Source organism: Dromiciops gliroides, chromosome 3, assembly GCF_019393635.1.
Source record: "Dromiciops gliroides isolate mDroGli1 chromosome 3, mDroGli1.pri, whole genome shotgun sequence".
Classification (NCBI taxonomy): domain Eukaryota; kingdom Metazoa; phylum Chordata; class Mammalia; order Microbiotheria; family Microbiotheriidae; genus Dromiciops; species Dromiciops gliroides.
This window is the reverse complement of record NC_057863.1, coordinates 212,254,970-212,281,798: the sequence shown is the minus strand read 5'-3', so window position 1 is coordinate 212,281,798 and position 26,829 is coordinate 212,254,970. Positions and strand designations below refer to the sequence as shown.

The 26,829-nt window shown below is 32.9% G+C and overlaps 1 protein-coding gene across 9 annotated transcripts in view; it reads right to left on the bottom strand.

The window, feature by feature from the left end:
• EPHA6 (EPH receptor A6) overlaps positions 1–26,829 on the bottom strand; it is a 1,203,504-nt gene that overhangs the window by 990,272 nt on the left and 186,403 nt on the right. For 2 of the 9 annotated variants that reach the window (XM_043994226.1, XM_043994225.1), the window contains one exon: positions 12,578–12,702. The exons of the other annotated variants lie outside the window; for them this stretch is intronic. In XM_043994226.1, the coding sequence (XP_043850161.1) occupies positions 12,578–12,607 (30 nt within the window). In that variant the 5' untranslated portion in view covers positions 12,608–12,702. The remainder of the gene's footprint in view (positions 1–12,577; positions 12,703–26,829) is intronic. 9 annotated transcript variants of the gene reach the window in all.

The following is a 26,829-nucleotide window of genomic DNA, read 5'->3' as shown; positions in this document are numbered from 1 at the left end:
AATATATAAAGAAAAAACAATAAATTGCTACATCTTATTTAATATGTCTATCAATTAATTTTTCTCCTGAAGCTCAGAGGTCCTTTTGATTTCCAGTTTGACACATATTCTACCTAGGATTGATACCTGATTCCAAAAACCAAAGCAATATTAGAAATTCACTAAAGTGAATTTTTGTTGTTGTTGATGGTCTTTGTATTAAAAAATATTTTAATAGTTTTTATTGATATATTTTTCCTTATAAATGCATATATTCTCCTTTATGTCTTTTTACCTTCTATAAAGTCATAACTTATAAGAATTTTAAAAACAGAGGGAGAGAAGTCATTTAGAAAAATCAATGTGTAGAAAAACATGTCATTAGATGCAACATTTCATAACCCTAGAGCTCCTCTCCTCAATTCTGTAGTTAAGTAGAGGGATTGTTCTATCACATATATTCTTTGAGACCAACATATTTATAAAATTCACTTCCAAATGTTTGTAGTAGTTATTATTTCCATTTGTATTATTGTAATATTTATTTACATCATTTTCCTGGTTCTGCTTATTTGTTTTTGAATCAGTTCATGTAAACTTTCCATCTTTATGTGAAATAATTATGCTTATCATTTCTTGTAGCACAGTAATATTCCACTGATACAAAAGTAGCAAAATTTGTTCATCCATTGTTCTCTTTATTTGCTATTGCCCCCCCCATCCCCCAATCCCCAATAGCACCACAGATATTTTAGTGTATATGGAGTCTTTATTTTTAAGCACTGACCTTACATATTCCTACAGGTAATGTTGTTGGGGCTTGAGCTAGTTTCTAGTCTCACTAATCATCTCATTTTCATTTATAAATATCAGGGGACAAATTTAGTGACATTACAGTGGGATTTGTAACAGAGTGGTAGTATTCATTCTAATGAAAAAGAAATTGGCAGAATAACTACAGGTTAAAAACAAATATCACTTTTTTTGCTGATGGTATGATGGTATATTTACAAAGACCTAAAGAGTCAACTAAAGATAAACTGAAGTAATACCTGTATCAAGCATAGAAGATAAAAAATAAATTCATAAATTTGTGAGGATTTCTACATATTACCAATAAAGTCCATCAAGAAGAGAAATAATTTTCATTTTAAAGCATTATGGATGATTTAAAATACTTGTGAGCTTACTTTCCATGATATATAGAAAATCTATGTAAATAGGACAAATTACTCTTTAGCTTAATAAATATAGACTTAAATAATTGGATAATATTAGTTACTCATGGGTAGAATAAATCAATAAAATTAGAATACTACTTAATTAATATTTTTGCTCAAAGTTATACAAATCAAATGACAAATAAAGTACAATATAGAACTAGAAAAATAATGAAATTCATAATGAGGAAAATGTCATGATTATTTTTTAACGTTATTTTTAAAAAATAATAAACATTTTACTTAAAGTTTTGAGATCCAAATTATACTCCTCCTTCCTGCTCCCCCCTTTCCTAAGGTGGTAAGCAATCAGATATAGGTTATACATGCACAATTATGTAAAAAATTTCCATAATAGTCATTTGGTACAAGAAAACTTGAATCAAAGGAAAAATGAAAGTGAAAAATAACATGATTTAATCTGCGTTCAATCAATATAAGTTCTTTCTGTAAAGAATTAATTTTTATTTGAGGTTTTTATGCCTCAGCACGCACTGGCCTGGGGCTCTGCAAACCGCAGGATGCTCCATCCACTGGTTGTAGTTGTTGCCAGGGCTCTTGCACTTCACTTCATCACCACTCTTCGAGGCTTACATGGGCCTGGCAAAATTATAATGATTGGAAGCCTAGTGAGGGCAGTCATGTGACTGTCAGAATGGCAATCCCATTGGCTGGGGCTGTGTGGGGTGTTTCTAGATTTGGGGGAGGAGAATTGGACATTCTAGGTGGAAGCTGGAAAGCGACAGGTATTCTGCTGCGTATTTTCAGCTGATTCCTGGGCGGTAGTATTTTTTCAGGTATTATAATTTCCCTTTCCCCAATTTATTTCCTTTCCCTTGATCCTACTGATCCTGTTTGTGGTTTTGTTTTTTTTTTTTTTTAAGTTCGTTCTTGTTAAAATAAATCTTTTTCTGTTTTGAGGGAGGCTGCTGGTCTCCTTCCTTGCTCCAATATTGTGGTGAGCTGCTTAGCTAGCACTCCCCAGTTAAAAATTCGTCCCCACATTTCTTTGGAGGTGGATAGGGTGCTTCATCATTAGTCCTTTGGGATTGTCTTGGATCATTATATTGCTGAGAAGTCACTCACAGTTCATCAAACAATATTGCTGTTACTGTGTACAATGTTCTTCTGCTTCTGTTCACTTCACTATACATCAGTTCATATAAGCCTTTCTAGTCCTTTCTGAAATCATCCTGTTTGTCATTTCTTATAGCACAATCATATTCCATCACAATCACATACCACAGCTTGTTTAGCCATTTCCCAATTAACGACATTCCTTTTATTTCCAAATCTTAGCCACCACAAAGAGCTGCCAGGTTTTTGTACAAATAGGTCTTTTTCTCTTTTGGGGGATGTCTTTGGGATATAAACCTAGCAGTGGCATTGGTGAATCAAAGGGTATGCATAGTTTTATAGCCCTTTGGGTTGTAAGGGGCTAAAATTCTAGCTATACTGTCTAAAATTATCTAATGAGTGGTCACCAATAAATTATAAACTTTAGCAAGAGTTTAGAATTTTAAGCATTTATTAAGGAGAATAAGAATTTGGTAAAGAGAGAAAGGCCTAGATTCAACTATCTCTCTCAGGGTGCCCGAGTCTCCTGCTCCACTTCCCCAGAGGTCCTAATTCCAAATTGCTCTATGGAATGATTTCATCTGTTCACAACTCCACCAACAGTGGATTAGCATCCCAGTTTCTCCACATCACCTCCAACATCCAATATTTTCCTTTTTTGGGGGAGTTGTATTTGCTACCTGATAGGTGTGGGGTGATACTTCAGAGTTGTTTTAATTTGCATTTCTCTGAGCAATAGTGATTTATAACATTTTTTATATGACTATAGATAGCCTTGACTTATCTGTCTGAAAACTGCATGTTCATGTCCTTTGACCATTTATCAATTTGGGAGTGACCTGTATTTTTATAAATTTGAAATGTCATGATTCTTAAGAGAAATTTCTTAAAAAAATAGAAAAAAAGACAGCTATGCCAGATATTAAACTATACTATGAAGTATTATTAATTAAAACAATTTCATACTTGTTAAGAAAAAAAGAGATCAATCAGTGGAATAAAATAGATATACAACATATGAAAGCATATATGTATTGAATAAACTAGTATTTGATAAACACAAAGACTCCAGTAATTTTTAAAATAACTCACTGATTGACAAAGATACCTGAGAAAATTGAATAGCAGTATGTCAGACAGTAAATTCAGATCATCACCTCATAATTCTATGAAGGGAAGTTCAAAATGTGTACATGGGTAAATAGTCCATTTCTAGAAGTTAACATTGTAAGCAAATTAGAATGCCATAGGACAAGTTAGCTCTTGAGTCTATGGATAGGAGAAAGTATCATGATGAAACAAGAAATGGAGAATAATATAGAAAATAAGATGGATAAATTCTGATTATATAAATTTTTTTAAAGTATTACAAAAATAAATCCAGTAAGACTACAATTAAGTAGGAAAAATCTGGGAAAAGGTTTTTGTATCAACTTTCTCAGATAAAGATCTCATTTTTAAGCTAAGTAAAGAAATGCCTCAAATTTATAAGAAAAAGACCACTCTAAAATTGATAAATTGTCTAAGGATATAAACAAACATATTTTCAAGGAAATATACATAGGCAAATGAAGAAATATTCTAAATCATTATTAGAGAAATGCAAATTAAAATGATTCTGAGGTTGTACCTTGGACTCATCAAAATAGAAAAGATGACCGGGGCAGCTAGGTGGTGCAGTGGATAAAGCACCAGTCCTGGATTCAGGGGTACCTGAGTTCAAATCTGGCCTCAGACACTTGACACTTACTAGCTGTGTGACCTTGGGCAAGTCACTTAACCCTCACTTCCCTGCAAAAAAAAAAAAAAAAAGAAAAGGTGACCAAAAAAATAAAGGAAACTGAGGGGCTGTCACAAAACAGGCCCATTATTACACTGTTAGCAAGCTTGGTAATGGACTCAACTATTTTGCAAAGTAACTTGTAATTATGCACAAAACATTACTTAAATAGTGCATATCCTTTGACCACTGTTAAGCTTACTACTAATAGACTTACAGCAAGAGCAAATGTCATTTATGTATTAAAAAAATTATAGCAGCTGTTTTTGGTGTGGAAAAAAACCTGTAAATGAAGATGCATATAAATGTGAGGAAGTACTACAATTCTGTAGGAAAGGAGGCAATAGAAGATTTTTTTAACAGCTAGAGAAAGACCTATATGAAATGATATAGAGCCTGGCTTCTTAAAGTTTTTCCACTTGCAATCCCTTTTCACCCAATAAATTTTTATGCAACCCAGGACATATAGGTATATAAAATAGGTATGCAAAGGAAACATTTGCTGCTATATTTTTCATGACCCACACATTAATTATGCAACTACATATGAGGTCACAACCAATAGTTTAAGAATCTTTGATTTATATGAATTGAACAGAAAAAGAACTATTTATATCCATTACACAAATAGAAAAAAATGAAGACTTTTATAACCAAGGAAGAATGAAATGAGAACTAGGATAAGAGTATATACATTAACAACATACCAACAAACAACTTTGAAAATTATAAGAACTATGATTAATGCAATGTCCATTATTCCAGAATACTGATGATGAAATATGCAAACCATTATAGAGAAGTGATAGATTGGATTTAGGATGAGTAAATGTGTATAGTGGTTATGTGTATATGTATATGTATATATATATATGTGCATATGCGTATGTGCACACACATGTATATTTGTATATATTCACATGTATATGTACTGTATGTGTAGCTGTGTACATAAAATGCATATTTACACATTATGTATAGTTAATGGGGGATATTTGTTCAGCCTGACTATGCAAAATTATATATTTTTATTTTTTAATGGCATAGGAAGAAAATATATTTTTGTTAATTGTAAGAAATATAGAAATGGAAGAGAAAGGAGACATGAGATAGTGCATGAACTTTCAGATAAGATCACTGTGTTACTTGTTTTGTTAGATTGTTACAAGAGACTTCTCACAAAGTGGGCATAGCCTAGAAATGCCTGTAATGTAAATTAATCAAAATGCATCAATAATAATAAGTATAATTAAAAAAATAATTTGGTTGTACTGAATTTATCAGAATTTTTGAAATGTGACTGACTGTACTTAGGTTAAAATAAGTACACCAGTAAGTTAATAAGTACACATGTGCACACTGGTATCACAACCTTAATCCTATTTCTTGCCACTGGAAGATGATTGCCATTCAAGACAATGTGAGTACCTTTACAAATCTGTAATCACTAGCAGGAAAGGTTCTTTTGATGTCATTAGTAACATGAACTTTATTTATAAAGAGAAGAACATGCTTGTAATATATCCACATGTAGGCTCCTCAGATATTTTAATCATTCTTTTAAAAAAATTTTTTTTTAGTGAGGCAATTGGGGTTAAGTGACTTGCCCAGGGTCACACAGCTAGTAAGTGTTAAGTGTCTGAGGCCAGATTTGAACTCAGGTACTCCTGAATACAGGGCCAGTGCTCTATCCACTGCACCACCTAGCTGCCCCTAATCATTCTTTAAATAAGTTCCCACTTGGAAGATATTTATGTAAGATGACTTCAAGTTCAAAATCTATCTTGAAATCTATTTCTTACCAAATAATGATAGATAATTTGTTGTCAATAAATATTTACTTGGAAGAATAAATAATAAAATATAATCCATTATAAATTATTTTTAGTGTGGGAACCATAACATTCAATCAAATCTATTTTCTGAGGCAACCATATCTCAATGGCTTGTGCTATATTAATGTCTACTAAAATTTTGTTTGGTAAGTTTTGTTATTTAATTTATTTGACTTTTAGTATCAGGTACCACATCATACTAATCAAATTTATCCAATGTATAGAACTATATTTTACATAGAATGAACTTCTGAAATATTGATGACAGAGAAGAATTTTGGTTTCAAATGCAGAGATGTTCAATGGAGTGAGGTGTCAGCATATTACCATTCCATTTACCTTATGAGCTATAGATATTCATAGAACTCAACTCTTCTACTTATTACCCAGGTGACCTTAAAGAAATCATTTAACATCTCTGAGCCCCAGCTTCCTTATAGGAAATGAGGTTACTATATTAAGTGACTTTTTTTTTTTGTGGGGGGCAATGAGGGTTAAGTGACTTGCCCAGGATCACATAGCTAGTAAGTATCAAGTGTCTGAGGCTGGATTTGAACTCAGGTGTTCCTGAATCCATCCAGGGCCAGTGCTTTATCCACTGTGCCACCTTGCTGTCCCCTTAAATGATTTTTAATGTTCCTTTAAGTTCTTAATTTTTTTAACATAATGAACAAAACTACAGTTTCCCCCATCCAAATGAAGGAATTACTCAATGAATATTTTATGATGATCATATTCTGTCAACTTTTCCTATGGTGTCTTTCTGAATGGTGGACAGAATGACTGATAAATAGCATATACCTATCATAGTCTATAGTTGAAGGGCTTCAGTGGTGCATTCCAATATCTCCAAGTCAAGGATTAAAGAAAGATTGTAGCTGGAACATTCCTTCCCAGAGATGTGTCAGAGGCACTGGATATCTTATATACAATTTGAGGTGATTTCCAGGTAAAGGGTCTAGAGATGAAGTTCCATAAACAGAGGGTAGTTTCTGAATTAGAGTCAAAAATATGTACTGTGACTAAAGTTTGAAGAGTAAAAATACCTGATACTCATAGTCTCAGGATCAGGCTAAAAAATTCATTATGAGGACACAATAAAAGCTATACAGACTTCATACAACCAGTAGAACATTTTATTTTTTGAGATGGTTTAAATATTTTGTCCCTGCTTTATAGCCCCCCCCCCAAAAAAATTAATGCAGCTAGATAGCTTCTGTCACTACTGGCAATATTACTGTCAGAGGAAAAGCTATATATAAATGGCAGTGGTCAGTGTGTGAAAATAACTTTTGGTCAGATGCATTAATGATGTAGATGGACACAATGAATCAGTTTGACCTAAAAATCAATGGAGAGAATATTCTTTATGTCTGACATTTTGTTTATAAGTACAATTTACATTGGTTAGACATAATGAAAAAAATGTTAATTATGAGTTGGTAATTGTCCAAATAACAGAACATTTCTTTAAATGTTGAAATTCTAACCTTTGAACAGAGGAAAGAAAGGAAGGTGATAAACATTACTTACTATCTTCCAAGCAGTGTACTAAGCACTTTACAAATGTCTCATTTCTTCCTCCCAGCAAACATACAAGCAAGGTGCTATCATCATTCCCATTTTTTACATTAGGAAAATGAAACAGAGGTTAAATTACTTACCCAGTGTCACACAGCAAGTATATCTGTGGCTAGATTTGAACTTGGGTATTCCTGATTACAAGCTTAGCATTCTGTATCCATTGTACCCCTTGTCTGTCTTGGTGTTAATAGTTTATACTTTAAAAAATTTACTATTATTCTATCGAAACTGGTTGTTCACAGGTTATTAACAATTTCCTATGTGATAATTTTTCTTCCACTATAAGTATTCTTGACTTCTCTGAATCATGTGTTATTGTTGAACAGACCCTCCTTTACTCCATTCCATTGCCTTGAAAATCATTCCACTTTGGTTCTTCTACTTTTTTTTTTCTATAACTGACTCCTTACTTGCTTCCTAGGTATCAATGTTCAGTTCTCTGCTCTTCTCTTCCTACATTCTATTTCACAAATATTGCCTCCATTATCATTTGTATATGGAAAGGTCTTTCCCCCCTTTCTCTCTCTTTTGTTCTGCTTGGGGTAAATTTGGCCAACAAAAATGAATTTTTCACTTCTGTCCTCATTAGATTAGCTTCCCTTCTTGATACTGTTTTCTGTTTTCCCTTGAACAACATGAAATCTAGTTCCTTTATTTTCTCCTATCTCTTCCTGAAGTCCTCTCTTGCTCATTTTTCTTACATCTACTTTGTTGATATGTTGTTACCTCCATTTCTGCTCTCTTTCATTTTATTCAAGTGAGTGCCCACCTGTATCTTTTTTCTTTAAATTTTTTCAATAATATGGAAACAAAGATTTTAACATTCATTCTCTTTTCTTCTGTTTTTTTTTTTTTTACAATTCTGAGTTCCAAATTCTCTGCCTTTCTTCCTCTCTTCCTGAAAGGTCAAGCAATTTGATATACATTTTACATGTGCAGTTATGTAAAACATTTCCATATTAGCCATGTTTCAGCAGAAGTAGCCAGGTGGGATAGTGAATAGAGTGCTGAACCTGGAGTCAGGAGGACCTGAGTTCAAATCCAGCCTCAGACATGTACTAGCTGTGCAATCCCGGACAAGTCACTTAACCTTATTTGCCTCAGTTTCCTCATCTGTAAAATGAGCCAGAGAAGTAAATGGCAAACCACTCCAATATCTTTGCCAAGAAAACTCCAAATGGGGTCACAAAGAGTCCTACAAAACTGAAACTACTGAACGACAATGATCAAAAGAAAATGTACTCCAAAACAAAACAAAATTTAAAAAGCCCCTAAGAATAATAAAATTAAATAAGAATAATAAAGTTAAAAAAGTATGCTTTAATCTTCATTCAGACTTTATAGCTTCTGTGTCTGGAGGTGGATAGCATTTTTCATCAGAAGTCTTTTGGAGGTGTCTTGATCATTTTATTTCTGAGAATAGCAATTTGTGGTTGATCATCTTATAATATTGATGTGTACAATGTTCTTCCAGTTTTGCTCATTTCACTTTGCCTCAGTTCATGTAAAGGCTTCCTACCACCTCTGCCTGTCTAGTTTTAATTATGATCTACTCTTCTGAAATTTGTAAAGACGCAAAATTCCTTTCCAAAAATATATCAATTCATTTTCTTGACTGATCACTAACCAGAACAGCAAAACCATTTGATACAAGTCTTCTGCAAAGAATGTACTATTCTAGGTTCTGTGTGATATAGGAAGTTTAGATAAGACATTGATGCTATCGCATGAGACTTGTAGTCAACATAAAAAAGTGTTCTTATGTCATATCCAAAGTATACCTAAGCTATAATTTTATCCAGCTTTTACTCTTCTTTGTCCCTAAATTTAAAATACAGCAAGAGGATATGCTCATCTCCATCTTACTACATTTTTATTTCTCACTCACATATGCCAATCCAAACCTAAAGCATGACTTCTACTTTCATTAAACTTCTGGTACCTAAAATATAGTTTAACCAATTTACAACACCATGATTTATTAGTGGTATAATGGTGTAGTGTGACATACTGAATCAAGATATGCAACTTAAAGTGACAAGTTGCCTAAGCACACACTTTAGTGAAAGTGTGAAAAGTCCTATGAATTATATTAATATTGCAAAAGAATCTCATTTAAATGACAAGGAAACTTGTCCTAGCCTTGGGGATCTATAAAATAACAGTTTTGAGAATGGTGGGAGCAAGTTTAGCTTTCCAGAACTGCTCTCATTATGAAATTCTTGTGGTGGGGGTTGGGGAGGGGAGGAGAGACCTTAGCTTTATTCTTAGCCATGTCTCCTTTCCCCTCCCTCATTGGCTAATAAAGGATATTTCAAGCTTTGAAGGATGTTGGTCTTTCCATCTCTAGACATCCCATTTTTGGATTTACCATCACTCTAGCACCAGATACTCTAGAACTGTGACAAAATTATTTCACAAATGCTTGTCATTTTTCTCCTAGTGTGTGTAACACTTTGATGAATACATGATATAATCTATACTGATAATCCCTCCACTCAGTAATATAAATTTATCAATGAATTTGCCATTAAAAATCAATTGTACTTGATTTTCAGGTCAAAATTCTCTCCTTCCTCTCTCCCCTAAAACGCAAGAAAAATCAAACCCATAAAAATATGCATAGTCATGCAAAACAAATTTTTACAATAGTCTTTTTTCACAAAATAAAGAAAAGGAAGAAAATATATTTCAATCTGTAGTTTGAAGCAAATGCTTTTCAATTTGAAGGTGAATAGTATGCTTTATGTTTAGTACTTAGAAATTTTGATTGCTCAATGGGATCATCACTTACGAAGGTTTTCAAAGTTGATTATCTTTAAAATGTTGCTATTACTGTATGGATTGCTTTCCTGTTTCTGCTAACTTTGCTTTGCATCAGTTTATACAAGTGTTCCCAGGTTTTCTCTGAATCCATTCATTTCATCATTTTATACGGCACAATAGTATTCCATTATATTCACATACCATAACTTTTTTTCAGCTATTCCCTAATTAATAGGCACCTCCTGTTTCTAATTGATTGTCAAAACACACACACACACACACACACACACAAACTGCTATACATATTTTTGTACATACAGTTCCTTTCTGGTTTCTTTGATCTCTATGGAGTATAGACATAGTAGCAGAATCATTGGGGCCTCTGGCATTCTTGTCCATGTTCCCAAAATGAATCTGGCTTCTCTGACAAAAGGTAGCCCACATCAAATTATTGATTTCCCAAAGTTTTACATTATTATAGATATATTTTTTTAAATTATTGCAACTAAATTAGTAATTAGGGTTGCCAATTCATATCTTCTTAGGCAGTAGCCTTGATTGATCCCTAGTGGATTGCATCCTCAGAATATGGGTTTGCTTGAAGATTTCTCCCTCCTGTTCTTCTCTAGTAGCATCTATCATCTTACCTTTTCTCTTATAGATCCATATCTCTTATGAAAAAAGTTAACTACCTTCTTTTCTATCTCCTTTTTCCTTATTACTTTCTCTCTTTTCCCATTCAGCACCAATTCTTCATCTTTCTTAAATTCAACATGTCTATTTTCAGCTGACCACTGAAAAGAGACTGAAATTGTGGCAGAGTGGGGTTTGGTATAAACTTAACTCGGCATATATAACAGCCTACACTTCTTCTGTTGGTCTTGGAATGTTCTTTTCTTTCTCCAGATGATTATATGCAACTTGTATATACATTATGATCTTTCTTAGTCTCTTCCTCTATCTTGTGATCTACCTTCAAGAACTGCTGCAAAATCTCCTACAGTGGCAATCTATACTCCTCTGTTTATACTAGTTTTTCAATAACTAATATAAATAGCATGCTTTTCCAGGTATACTTATTTTGCTTATCACAAAACCACTGACCATGGTAGAGCTATTTTACCTATCCGCATTTTAAAACTGAGGAAACTTGCACATCCTACTCATTATAGTATACTTGTTATAATCATGAAAAGTAATTACATAAATGGATTCACTTGTGTTCTTATTTGAGGGGTATTGGTGATAAACAAAAGAATTGTGCCTGAAAAAGCATTTTATTTTACAAAAGGTGATCATACATAATGTCTTTATTTTACCTAGTTGAACCTGTCCCCAGAGAAATGAGTATTTAGGGGATGAGGTATATGTAAGATGATATAAATGTCAATATCTACCTACCTACCTACCTATCTACCTATCTACCTATCTATCTATCTATCTATCTATCTATCTATCTATCTATCTATCTATCTATCTATCCATCCATCCATCCATCTATCTATCTAAATTCTCAAAAGAAAATTCTGTGGATGTCATGTGCAAGGCATGTCACCAGGTCTAAATCTCTATAGCCCTTTCTAATGTCAAGGAAGAATAGTTATATGGTTTTCGATGAAATCAAAAACTTCATAATAGAAGCATATAATTTTAAACTGTGTTTGGGCATAAGTTATAAAGGAGGAAAGGTTATTGAAGTCCTTGACACAAATTAAATGAGAAAAATCATGTGTGGTAGCTATTTAGAAGGACCTAATTCCAGTCCTTAGTTGAAAGCCTGAGTCTGAACAAATATAAATGGAAAATAAAACATTAGCTATTATAGTAAATTAGACAAATATATTAATAAATTGAAAATCCTATGGAATAATCATTTTTATTAGTTTGTCAAGAATCAGCATGATGCACTTAATCTATACCTTATTTGATCTAATAATATTTACATTAATTTAAAAGTATTAGTCATATTGTTAAGACTTCTAAAGGAACACATTGAACATTGCCTCTAATTGGCTGATTTTTTGGTCTATTTTTGCTGTTATACACACACACACACACATATATATACATACATATACATATACACACATATATACATATATATATACATATATGTGTGTGTGTATATACATATATATACACACAGACACACACATTCCTTATGAAATAAGAGTTGATGTCAAAACACAGTGAGGATTTTTAAATACATCCAAGATCTCTATTTGGGGATGATGTAAATTAACCTGAAAACATATAATTTTGTACACTCAGAAAAAATTCCTAATTAAAAAAAATAAATTTAAAAAATGTGTGTGTTTCCTAGAAACTTAGCTAACCTGGCTCCAAAGGAGCTGCAGCCTGTACATCCATAGTAGAGGTAACACCAGGTTCTGTGATGGTAGTTCTCTTCAGGGCCTTCCTTCTTGCTTTTTCCCCCCTTTAAGCAGTGTTGGAAATGGGTCTGGAAAAGCACAGGAAAGCTAAATCAAATTTTCCTTAGGGTGTTTTTCATACTCTATTAGTAACTTTGCATCATAAAGGTGCAGCATAAGATTCAGTATTCATTTTCACTAATGACTCTTTCCATATTAAATTAACTTTACCCTCAAAATTATTAAAGTGACATTGTATTAAACTGAATAACATAGGTGAAAGTCTGCTGGACTTTGTATAATTAGAAGCATGGCTAAGACCCCATGCATTATATCATACGTTTTTCAAGATGCCATGATCAAATTGAGGATGGTATGTGTGTATAAGTGTGCATATACATACACATGAATGAAAATATACATCTATTTCCATAATAAGAATATTTGAGAATTATAAGCCCGATATATAAAGGGAAACTATAAAATACAATGCTTTTACATAGTTTAAAAATAAATCCAATTTGTTATAAAAGTAAACAAGTATAAAATTTATTTGAGGAAGAACATATTTAGGACCTGTGTTTTTAGTAGTGCAGGGACTCATTCATGAAGACATTTTCCTTTACCACTGCATATTTGCAATTCTTCCTCATTTATGACTGTTACAATGTGTTTTGGAGGCCAACAAGAGACTAAAGAACTTGACTGATTACACAGCCAGTGTCAGAGGAAGGACTTTAACTGAAATCTCCCTGACTTCCAGGAGAGCTCTTGAGACACTAACTATACATCATCTATATATCATCTTTTATTTTCTCCATATATACTTAGAGTCAGGACACTGAGCTTAGAAATAGCATTGTGGAAGTTTTCAAGCGTGAGAAGAAAGCAACTTGGAACTTGGAAAATAATTAAATATTTGGCATGATATTTGTTATGATTATAAATATATACCTAGTTATTTACATTATTTAAATACACATGTGTGTTTTATATTTATTGGCTGAGTATACCTACTGCTTTAATATAAAGTAGATGCTATGAAATATTAGTACTGATTGATGACTTAGAGACAAATGTTTTGTAACATGGTAACAGTTGCTTATAGGACTCTACCGGATTAATGAAAACAAACTGGAAAATATATATATATATATTTTTTTTTTGCCGGGCAATGGGGGTTAAGTGACTTGCCCAGGGTCACACAGCTAGTAAGTGTCAAGTGTCTGAGGTAGTATTTGAACTCAGGTACTCCTTAATCCAGGGCCGGTGCTTTATCCACTGCGCCACCTAGCCGCCCCTGATAATAAACATTTTAATGGGGGAGAATGCTAATACAGTAAACCATTAATGTAAACAATCTCAATTCTTCCTATAATAGCTGTCACTTGAAACCGTTTATGAATTCATGAGGAAATGGTCCTTATTGAAATCCTACATTATGAGGGAGGAAGGCCATAAGACATATATTGTGCCACTTTTCTATTTCCTTATAGGTTTAGTATGTACATTGACTTTGGGAAATAGTGTTGAGTAAGTTCAATGATGCTACTTATAATGACAATAATTCTTTCTAATCTTTAAATTTTGAAAGGTAATTTTCCTTACCACTACAGGTTTACTGTTTCACACATAAAACTTTTATAGAAATGTTGCAATTTAAATTTATAATCCATTTTTGTGATTTGGAAATTTATTCTTCACTCAGCTTTTTTGAATTTATCAACATTTTAAGATCAGATTATCCTATCTGATAACACTTTTCCATTTAAATCTTAAGATTTTTCAGTCCAATAATTTTTAAATAGTTTCTTATAAAGAATGATATAGATGATAGATATATTCATATTCACACACATAATTTTACATCATCTTGTTAATATGGCATATGCATAAACATACAAAATTAGTGTTTTCCTAGTTCAGATTTACAGGTTTGGTCTTTGTTTTCCAAAAAAAAAAAATTAAACCAGTCTATTTTGATTCTAAAAATCAATTCAAAATCCAGATAAGCAGAAATGTAGCTTGCTTAAATGCAAAATTATGTTAATAATAGTATTTTCCTGTTAAGACCAGAAAATCATAATCAAATAATTCTATGTGCTTAAAAAATACCAAAGAAAGGAATTTAGTTTAAGTTCTAAAAAATCATCTACAGTCATCACACAAACTGGATCATGTATAATTAGAGAGAGAGAGAGAGAGAGAGAGAGAGAGAGAGAGAGAGAGAGAGAGAATATGAAGGAATGTAAGAGGAGAGTCAGAAAAGAAGTATCTCATAGAATTAGAGAGAGGAAGACTAGAGATTATAAAGAAGAGAATGATTCAGAAGATCAAAGGATACAAAGAGGTCAAGAAGGATGGGAATATAGAAAAGACTATTAGATCTGATGATTAAAAGATCATTAGTAACTTTGGAAAGAGCAGTTTCAGGTAAATGATGGGGCTGGAAGCCAGACTTCAAGGAATTAAAAAGAGAATGAGATGAAAAAGAAAACAACACACGCACACATTTTGTAGACGACATCCTTAAGGAGTTTAACCACAAATGGGAGGGTACCAAAAAAAAAAAATACTCATTCACTGATAAAAGCTTTCAAGTGAAAATATTCATCCAAAATAGTATCCTTAACTTTTAAAGAAAAAAAGCTAACAATAAACAATTATGAAATCTGATGAATTAAAAGTAGGAGAGTTGTTCTTTTTCCAAAAATGGCTAACTGTTGGGGAAGCTAGGTGGTATAATGGATAAAGCACCAGCCCCTGAATTCAGGAGGACCTGAGTTCAAATCGGATCTCAGACACTTGACACTTACTAGCTGTGTGACCCTGGGCAAGTCATTTAACCCTCATTAGCCTGAAAAAAAATGGCTAACTGTCACAAAAGACATAGGAAAGGAATAAGAAATTAAAGAGCAACTAACAGAAACATGAAATTTTCCATTTTAGAAATAAAGATAGCTATACTTCATTCATAAAAATTCCATTACAATTTACCTTTTTAATTTAAAGAGGTAAAAACAAAAAGAGCAAATAATTAGAGCATAAAATATGGTTTATCTTGATTTTTATACAGATTTTCTAAAAGTTCTACCATTTCATTGTTCTTGCTAAAAGCAGCAGTAATCTAAATCAGAATACAAGAATTAAGAATTGGTAAATACACATATACACACACAACTAAATAGGACAAGGGAAAAAAAAAAGAAAGTAAATAAGTTATTCAGTACTTACTATGTGCCAGGCTCTGTATGAGGCAGTGAGGGTTCAGACACAAAGGAAATGGGTTATCACCTTCAAGGAAATTACATTTAACAGAGAGGAGATACACATACACAAATAAAATGTTGTAGAAAACATACAGCAACTTCTGGGGACAGAGCCAAGATGGCAGGGTAGAGGAAGCACTACAACTGAGATCTCCAAATATTTCCTTCTAAATAACTTCTAAAATAATGACTCAAATTAGATACTGGAGTTGCAGAGTCAACAAAAGATAGCAGTGAGACATTTTCTTGAAAAAAAAAAAGCAGTATGCCTTAGAGGCAGGAACAGCAGATTTGGGAATTTTATGCCAGGGATGGTAAAGGGATCAGGCAAATTGTCAGAAAGAGATTACAGGGGACCCACTGTTTGACAACCACATAGCCTATGCCTACTTCTAGGTCACATTTCCAGGACCCATTAGAGTATTTGCATTTCCAAGGGAATGAGGGCCCTGAGAACCAGTGCCACTTGGGATCAGGGGTTCTTTTTGAGTAAGGACCAGAAAGTGGAAAAAAAGAGGTGACCAAACTTCTCACTGTATCACATCACCTTGGAAGCACTGAAAAATTCCATCCCTTCAGAACTAGGTCTAAAACCAGCAATGACAAATTGCCTAAAGTTGAAGACAGCATCCTACTCCCCAACACCCACCCAGAATAGAGGCAAACTTTAATATAAAGTTCAAAGTCAAGTAATGGGCAAGAAAAATTAGTAAACTATAAAAAAGAACATGACTATAAAAAATTACCATGATGACAACACAAAAGAAAGTAATGAAATCAAAAGAACTACAAGTAAAGACTTCAAGGGGTAAAAAATGAATTAAGCAGAAGCCTGACAAGAATTCCTGTCAGAGATAAACTTTATTTTTCAAAATCAGAGTCATAAAGGAAAAAATGGGGAAAGAAATGAGAGTGATGCCAGAAAATTATGAGAAGGCAACAGATATGCAAAAGTGGCACAAAAATACTGAAGAAAGTAACACTTTACAAACAGAATAGGCTAAATGGTAAAAGAACCACAGAACTTCACTGATGAAAATCCCATCTTAAAAAGCAGAATTTCTCACTGACAAAAATAATTACTTAAACTTAGAATTGGGAAGGAGACACTAATAACTCCATGAGATACCAAGAAACAGTAGAATATAGTGAAAAGAATGGAAAAAAAATGAAGAAAATGTGAAATATCTCATAAATAACCCTATCTTAGAAAACAAAAATGAACAAATCATCAATGAGCTCCCTAAGAAAAAACATATAGGAGAAGATGGATTCACAAGTGAATTCTGCAGGACATTTAAACAACAAAGGAATCCTTTTACAACACAAGTATGGTGTTGATACCTAAACTAGGAAGAACAAAAACAGAGAAAGTAAGCTTAGACCAATGTCCTGGATTAATAGTGATGTAAAAACAGCAATATATCACAAAGTTCATATATTATGACTTAGGTAGGATTGATACCAGGAGTGCAGGGCTGATTCAAGATTTTTAAAAATCAGCATAATTCATCATATTAATTAAAAAAGAGTAGAAATCATATGGTTATCTCAATAGATTCAGAAAAAGCTCTGGAGAAAATACAATACTCATTCATATCAAAACACTAGAAAGCATGGGAATAAATAGAGCTTTCTTTAAAATGATAAATAGCATCTTTAAAACCATCAGTAAATATTATCGGTAGTAGGCATAAACTACAAGCTTTCCCAGTAAAATCAAGGGTAAAGCAAGGATGCCCATTGTTGCCACTATTATTCAATATTGTACTAGAAAGGTTCGCTATAGCAATAAGATAAGATATTAAAAGAATTTTAATAGACAATGAAGAAACTGTCACTTTTTATAGATATGATATTATACTTAGAGAATCCTAGAGAATCAGCTGAAAAAGTAGTTGAAAAAATTTAAAACTTTAGCAAAGTTGCAGAATGTGAAATAAATGCATATAAATTATAAGTATTTTTATATATTACCAACAAAATCCATCAGCAAGAGATAGAAAGAAAAATTTTATTTAAAATAACTGTAGCCAATATAAAATACTTAGCAGTCTAGTTACCAAGACATCCCCAGGAACTATATGTACACAGTTATGAAACATTTTTCACATGAAGTCAGATTTATACAATTGGAACCAATTTAATAAAAATGACATTTCTACCCAAATTAACTTACTTATTCAGTGCCATACCAGAGTACCAAAAAATATTTTATAGAGGTAAAAAAAAATAAATACAAAACTAATCTGAAAGAAAAATAGGTCAAGAATATAAAAGGAATAAATGAAAGAAATTTTGAGTAAAGTGGTCTACCAGATCTCAAACTGTGTTATCGAGCAGTAATTATCAAAACAATATACTACTGGGGGGAAGCTAGGTGGCACAGTTAAGACACCAGCCCTGGATTCAGGAGGACCTGAGTTCAAATGTGGCCTCAGACACTTGACATTTACTAGCTGTGTGACCCTGGGCAAGTCGCTTAACTCTCATTGCTCTGAAAAAACAAAAACAAAACAATATGCTACTGGCTTAAGAAATTGGGTGGTAGATCAGTTAAATATATTAGGCAAACAGTAGCAAATAAGCATAGTAATCTGTTTCATCAACACAAAGATTCAAGGTTTGGGGACAGGAACTCACTGACAAAAATTTTTGGGATAATTGTAAAGCAATTTGACAAAAAATAGGTATAGACCAACATCTTATATAGTATAACAAGATAAGGTCAAAATGAATATATATATATTTATACACATATACATATATATACATATACACACATATACATACATACATATGTATACATATATACATATACATACATACATACATATATATATATATATATATATATATATATATATATATATATATATATATAAATTTTTTTTTGTGGGACAATGGGGGTTAAGTTACTTGCCCAAGATCACACAGCTAGTAAGTATGTGTGACCAGATCTGAACTCAGGTACTCCTAAATCCAGAGCCAGTGCTTCATCCACTGCGTCACCTAGCTGCCCCAGAATAAATATTTTGACATAAAGGGTGTTGTCAGAAGTAAATTAGGGGAGCATGGAAAATTTAAATGTTGGAGCTATAGTTAAGGGCCTCAAAATATATACATATATGTGTCTCAAAAGATACCAAAATAAATAAGGTAAATATAGGTAATGATTCAGACATAAAATGTGATAAAGCAAATTATAATATCATGTAAATGATTTACCTCTTAGATCTATGAATAAGAGAAGAAATTATGATAAAACTAGAAATATAGAGCATTATTTGATGCAAAATGGGTAATTCTGATTAAATTTAAAAGATTTTGCAGAAACACAACTAATGCAGCCAAGTTTCAAAGGAAAGTAGGAAACTCAGAATAAAAATTTTATAGCAAGTTTCTCTAATAAAGGCATCATTTCTTAAATATACAAAACGAAGTCAATTTAAAAAAAATATGAGTTATTCCTCAATTCATAAATGGTCAAAGGATATGAACAGGTAGTTTTTAGCAAAAGAAACCAAAGCTATTACTAGTCATATTAAAAAAAATACTCCACTAGAGGAATCTAAATTAAAAGAACTTTGAAGTACTACCTCACACCTATCATATTAATGGCAAATAAAAATGACAAATGTTGGAAGGAATGTGGAAAAATTAGGACAATAATGCACTCTTGGTGGAGTTTTGAACTGACCTAACCATTCTGGAATGCAATTTGGAACTTTGCCCAAAGCATAGGAATACTGTGCTTTCACTTTGACTCATCAATACCACTACTAAGTCTGTAGCCCAAAGAGATAAAAAAGGCAAATTAGCTATATATACAAAACTATTTATAGCAGTACTTTTTGTGGTGGCAAAGCATTGGACATTGCTGGGATGCTTAGCAATAAGTGGAATAGCTGAACAAGTTATTAAATATGTTGGGATGGAATACTATTGTGCTATATAAAAGGATGAGTAGGATGTTTTCAGAAAAATCTGAAAAGAAATGTAAATTGAGGCAGAAAATAAAGAGGAAGGTAGATTTAATTAGTGACTAGACTATGAGTACATAATCTTTTTGTTCAAAATGGCTAGCTCAGTGTCAATCATATATTCCAAACATGACTTTGGAGCTGTAAAGAACTTGACAAATACAGAAAACCATGGAAAGATCTACATGGACTAATTTGGAATGAAGTAAGCAGAGCCAAGAAAATAATATATGCAGTGATTATAACCAGAATCAAACTAGTTACTTAAAATTACCTTAGTATCTAAATCATAAAAGTCAAGTATATCAACCTGAAAATTATAACCTTAAAATATTTGGTCAAATTGATAGTACATTGTATATTCTGTGTGCTTATATTTTAAAAATAATAATTGCTGAAAATTTCCTTGAAGACATATAGGCTTCCCCTTCAACAACCTGAGTCCTATTCTTTGGGCACAGCCCATTTCTTACCTACCTTTGTCTCTCATAACCAAAGTCCATGTGATGCCTTGACACCCACATTTCTCTGGAGGGGACTTTTGGTTGTACAAAGAACCAAGTTTGTAAAAATCAGACCTTATGGACTGGGAAATAATTCTGCTAATAGAATATGGGAAGAAGGGGATTTCAGACAAAGAACTTAACAGGAATAAAGTCACGGAGGTGGGAAAGAGTACAGAATGTTCAAGTAATAGTGTAGATCAATTTGGCAATTGTATAGAGGGACACAAGGTGAGGTAAAACTATAAAGGCAAGGTGGAACCAGAGGGTAGAGAACATTGAATTTCAAGCAAAAGAGGCTGAGATTTACTTGTGAGGCAAATGCTTTATCCTGTGCCCTCTCCCACATAAATTACTTTTTTTATTTACATTGTATACATTTTTATTTACTTTGCTATATACATGTTATTTTACCCCTTAGAATGTATAATACACTCCTTAAGGTTTATGTTTCTTTCTTTTGTCTTTATATTTGCAGGCCTAGGACAGTGTCTTTATTTCTATAAGTACTCAACAAATTCCTATCATTTCATTTAATTGAAGCAATAAAAAGGTACTGAACAATTTTTATCAGAGGAAAGACATGGCTAGATCTGAGTGTGAAAGATTATTCTGCCAATAGTATGAAAGATGGAGTGGAAGAAGAAAAGTAGAGTTAAGAGTACTTTAAGGTTATCATGATCTTCCCAGAAAGTTTGATTCTGTATTAGGGTGTGGCAGAAGGAAGGGAAAGAAGGGGAGCAGGTATGACAGATAATGCAGTTGTAGATTCAACAGAACTAATTAGCTATTTTGTGGAGAGCTAAGAGTGACTCTCCAGTTGCAAAGAATGATAGAGTGTGGCTGCAGGCACCACCTGAAACAGTAGAGTCCGAAGAAGCAAGTTTGTAAGGAAGGATAAAAATAAAGTTATTGTGTCTATTTTTAACCTATATTCTTATGTTAATCTTAATAATCACTGTATTTAGTAGTCTCTGATGGTGTTTTCTGAAGTTTTTTGGTATTTTATAGAAAATTATGACAACTACAGGATTTTAGAAAAAGAAAGGGCTTCAGAGATCATAATGTTCACTCATTCTTTACATTTTACAGTTGAGGAAACTGAACATTGATTAAGTTAATGATTTGTCCTTTATCCAAGATCACAAAAATAGTATTGGAGTTGAGCCTAGAACTCAAGGCTGTTGACTCCCATTATATTTTTTCTTTCTTTATACCACATTGCAATTTAGCTTTGGATTTAAAAATTCCCTGGATACCATTCCAATAGCTGGAATGTTTTTCTAAGTTGTTCTACTAGAGGTATGTATACAAATTCATGCTTCCTGATTTCCTTCTTCACTTCCTAACCCAAATGTTTCTGGATGCTTTGCTCTTGTTATTTCTTGGGGATGGGTAAGGTGTTAGAAGACAGGATACACTCCCTTCCATTGATCATCACAAACCCTTTACTCTAGCCAGATTAGTGTACTGCACATGTAATTTTTACCCATGTCTTCATTCCTCTATCTGAAGTAATATTCCTTCTCCTATTTACCCAAATCTTTCAAAATACAGCCCAAGACCCAACTCTATGAAATTCATTTGAGGGGCAGCTAGGTGGTGCAGTGGATAGAGCACCGGCCCTGGAGTCAGGAGTACCTGAGTTCAAATCCGGCCTCAGACACTTAATACTTACTAGCTGTGTGACCCTTGGCAAGTCACTTAACCCCCATTGCCTCACTAAAAAAAAAAATCATTTGAAAACTCATCCTATACATGTATGTATGTAGTCCTTCCAAAAATGTCTTCTCCTTGCATTCATGTGTCCACAAATATTATATTAATATAAATATAAAACCAATAAAATTTAGGCATGATTCTGAATAATGGTCATATATGTTGCACAACAATTAAGATTTCATATCTTATTGTAAACTTAGTGACATATTCTCATGAACTTTCCTATCTCACTTCAATTAAATATATGTGTGTACATACATGCATGCATATGTGTATGGATATGCATATATGTATGCATGCATACATATACACAAAAATGGCATACTATTTGTAGCCTGGAAAATAAGTAGAAATAAATTAAATATATCTTTGGTTTTAAAAATGTTGGTGGGTAAGGATGAGGTGGCAATGTTCAATTTGTTTCTTATACAATAAATATTATTCTGTTATTTCTGAATAGTCAGATGTCCTTTATCCCTAATAAGAGTTGTCTTCTTGGCAAACATAGCTGTAAATTAATTATTAGAAAAATGTTTTCTGTGTATAGTGAAAAAATAAATTCAAACATGTTAAGAAAGGGATTATAGCTATTAGGGTAAGTTTGACATAGATAATGGATTTAAGTCACTAGTCAAGAAGTTTCAGCATCGTTGATATTTCTTTTTCCAACAAAAATACATGATTGGACTTAATGAGTATTAATCCTGAACCTAATATGTATAGTATAATTTTTTTAAGGCATATATGTACTACAAAGCAGTGATTTAATATTAAAATTTTATAATTACTTTCAAATATATATATATAATGAATCTATTTACTGAGACTAAAGAAACATTGTAAATTCTTTGGGAAAGGAATTATATGATTCTGTAGGTTTATCATATTAGAAAATAATTTTACATGCCACATTAGGAGGATAACGCCCACAATAAAAGAGTCAGTCATGTGGAAATGTTATTTTAAATGAAAGCAAGCATATGCATTACAACTAGGCTTGTTTTCTTCAATATCACAATATGATAATTTAAGAAAAAGGACATTTTAAAATTGCAATTATTTTAATAATAAAATGAAATATTTTAAAATAAATATTATATATAAAAAATGAAAAATGCAAGATACTGATTCATGCAATTCACTCAATTTTCATCTTTTTCTATAGGGTAGACAAAAAGTTGTTTTTGACTCTGAAATTCCCAAATGATTTCCTAATTTATAATGATTAACCACCAAAGGCAAAATATTACCTTTGTTTTCAGCATACTGATCACTTCCATGTTATTTCACTACTTCACTGTCATAGGTTACCTTAGAATTATAATTCAGACATATGTACTGAAACTAGATTGAGACCATTCTCAACAGTGTCTGCTATCTTAGATATTTTGACCATTTCCCAATGCACAGAATCTCAGGATAGAACTAATATTTGAACACAGGTCCTCCAATTATAGAACCAGATTTTTTTGTTTGTCTCTTTGAAATGTTGCAAGCTAGATCATGCTGTGGAAGCAACAGATTAAGAATAAGTAGTATGGGAAAGATTATGGTACTTTATTTTATTACCTATGCCACAATACTATTCTCAGATAAAGAAGAAGATTCTTTACAAATATGGATATATAATTATGGCCACTCATAGATTAAAAGTATGACTGCAGATCATCTGACCTACCTAAAATGAGTTACATTTCTTAGGTAAGAACATTTTTTGATTAAATCAAACAAAAGGAAATAGGACCTGAATAGCTCCTGGAATCAAAGTCAATGTGTGGAAGACTAGGTCACACTCTAGGGAGTTTGTTTAAAAGAAAGAAGCCATCTCTGAACCAGAGGGAAAGATTCATTGTCAATAGTGAGCCCATTGTCATATATGTAAATTCAGTTCTGTTCGATATAATTCTTTTGTGCTCACATGATTGAATAATTTTCTATGCATTATTATTGTCAATCTGAAATATAAATAGTAAATAGAAAATAATTAAAGGAGGGGACCACAAGAGGGCTTTAGTTGTATCAGGGTAGACCAGCCCAGTTCTTTGAATACTTACTAGGAAAGATCACACAGGCATTAAGCAGGGGATAATGCATCAATCACATTTTAATAAAGTCCGGGGATGATAGGGATACATAAAGTCATTTATGTAAGGGTGCATCAGAGTTGGGAGCAGTTGGGAAGCATGGAATAATATTAGTTGGAGGGGTATTTGAGAGTCAGGATTTGAGTTCCCCATACTTTATGGGGTCTTAGTGGGGAGCATAGATTTGTCTTTTCCACAATAGCTTAGGGTTGCCTTATTAGCATATAGTTTTTCTGGTTTTATTGCAGATGTTTGGTACCTAATTGCAGCTGTTGACCAGGGCAGTTTGTTAGGGGTTAAATGGCTTCCCTTAATTTAACATATAGTCTCTGGATGTGGTCGCAATTAATTTAGGAGGCAATTTTAGTAGGTGCTTTCTATATTCCTCTTTATACTTAGTTCCTATTTCCTATTTATTGTTACCTTACACGAGCTACTTAGATACTTACAATACTTGTGGGAACCATAATAAGAAGCAACTTCAACACAAATGTGTTACAAAAAGATAATTTTTGATGATTCAAAAAGTGAAACATTATTGTCTTGGAGACACAATTGGTTGACTCAGAAAAAAATGATTGGTTGAAAGAATTGGGAATGTTTAACTTGGAAAAGAGAAGGCTTAGGGAGAGACATGACATATATCCCCAGATACAGGAATACTTGTCATGTAGCAGATAGACTGGACTTTTTCTTTAACATTAGCACACAGAAACAGGAATAATGGGCAGGAGATAGAGAGAAGATTTATCCTTGATGTAAGGAATCAATTAGCCATTAAGTACCTGCTCTCTGCCAAGTACTGTGGTAAGCACTAGGAACATAAAAACAATAGTCTTTGCCTTCAACAACATACAAAAACAGGAGACATTTCTGTGTATTGTGATCTACAAAACAGATGCAAAGAAACTTTGAGGGAGAAGGCACTTCTTGAGCTGATATGAGAAGGTACCTAAAGAATTTAAGAGGTAAAGGTGAGGAAAAAAGTCCATTTCAGGCATGGGGACATCCTGTGTAAGAGCTCAGAGGGGGAGAGATGAAGAATCACATCATATGAAGAATAAAATAAAAGCCAGAAATGACTGGAGTATGTTTGAAGGAAAGTAAGATATAAGAACAAAGTAAAAGTAGGATGGACACATATTGTGAAGAACTTTAAATGTCAAAAAAGAGGAATTTATCTGTGATCATACAGGTAATAGGGAGATGCTAGAATGAATTGAATAGGGAAGTAATGTGGTTAGATCTATGATGTATGAAAATCACTGGCAGTTTTATGAAGGAGATTTGGATTGGGGAGATTGGAGAAGTAAAAACCTCTCAGGAAGTGATAGCGATAGTCTATGGAATGAGATGCTGGATTAGGAAATTTGTTCTGTAAGTGAAGAGACAGATGTTAGATGATACAAAGGTAGAAATTGCAAGATTTCATAATTAATTGGGTATGTAGGTCATGTTTGAGAAGTGGAGGATGATATCTAGATTGTGAATCCAGGCAACTAGAACTATGATATTGCCCTTGACAGAAATGGATAAGTTTTAAAGACCAGTGAATGTTTTGGGAGAGAGAATGAATCCAGGTTTGCATATATCGGCCGAGATATCTATGAGACAGCAAGTTTGATATGTCCACCAGGGAGTTTCTTATTTGATACTGAGACTCAGCAGTGAATATATAAGGCTTGGTTTAGGTATAAAGGTATGAGAACAAGCAGGGTAGAGATGACAATTAATCCCAAGAGAGCATATAAGGTCACCAAGAGATGAAATGTAGAAAGAGAAGAGGATCTAGGGCAAAACCATGGAGAATACCTATAGCTAAGAAGCAGGAACTGGATTTTGATCAAGGAAAGTAGACAAAGAATTTGTTATGAAAGCTCAGAGAGGAAAATGGACTTAATCATGCTCCCAGAAAACTTCCCAGAAGTTAGATCAAGCTATACATTGGATGGTAGAAACTTCTCAGGAATAACATCATCTCCATCACCACCACAACCATTATCATCACAACAATGGCAATAATAGCTAATAACATTTCAATAGTGCTTATATTCTAGGCATTTACGAACTGCTTTATAATTACTATCTCATTTGATCCGCATAATCCTGGGAGGTAGATGCTGTTATTAACCCCACTTTAGAGATGAGGAAACCAAGACAGAGAGTCATTAAGTAACTTGTCTGGTGTCACACAGTGTTTGAGTCTGGATTTGACTTTGAGTGTTCCTTACCCTATGCTCTATCCATTATGCCATCTATCTTCTCCTTATAAAATAGATTCATATTTAGTTACAATTTGGAATAAACAACCATTGAGTGACCTTTTCCTCTTAGATTCTATTATTCTTTTTATCCTGGTTACATTTCAAATATTTAAGGATTCCTCTAAAACTCATTGTGAAAAACTCATTAATTTTGACATGTGATTTTTTTTTGGTAGCTTCTGGGGAAGGGATTTTTTAAAACACTTGAATGGTTAACATGTCACTTTTGAGGACTTAAGGAATTTTATTTCGCTGACTTTATTGTTATATAGGGAAATCCTCCCAAACAATGTTTGTCCAAAGGGGGTTTTAATTTTTACCTATAGGGGACAAAAGATTGTAAAGTATTTCCCCTTTGGTACATAGTTATAGACTTTCAGTTATGAACAAA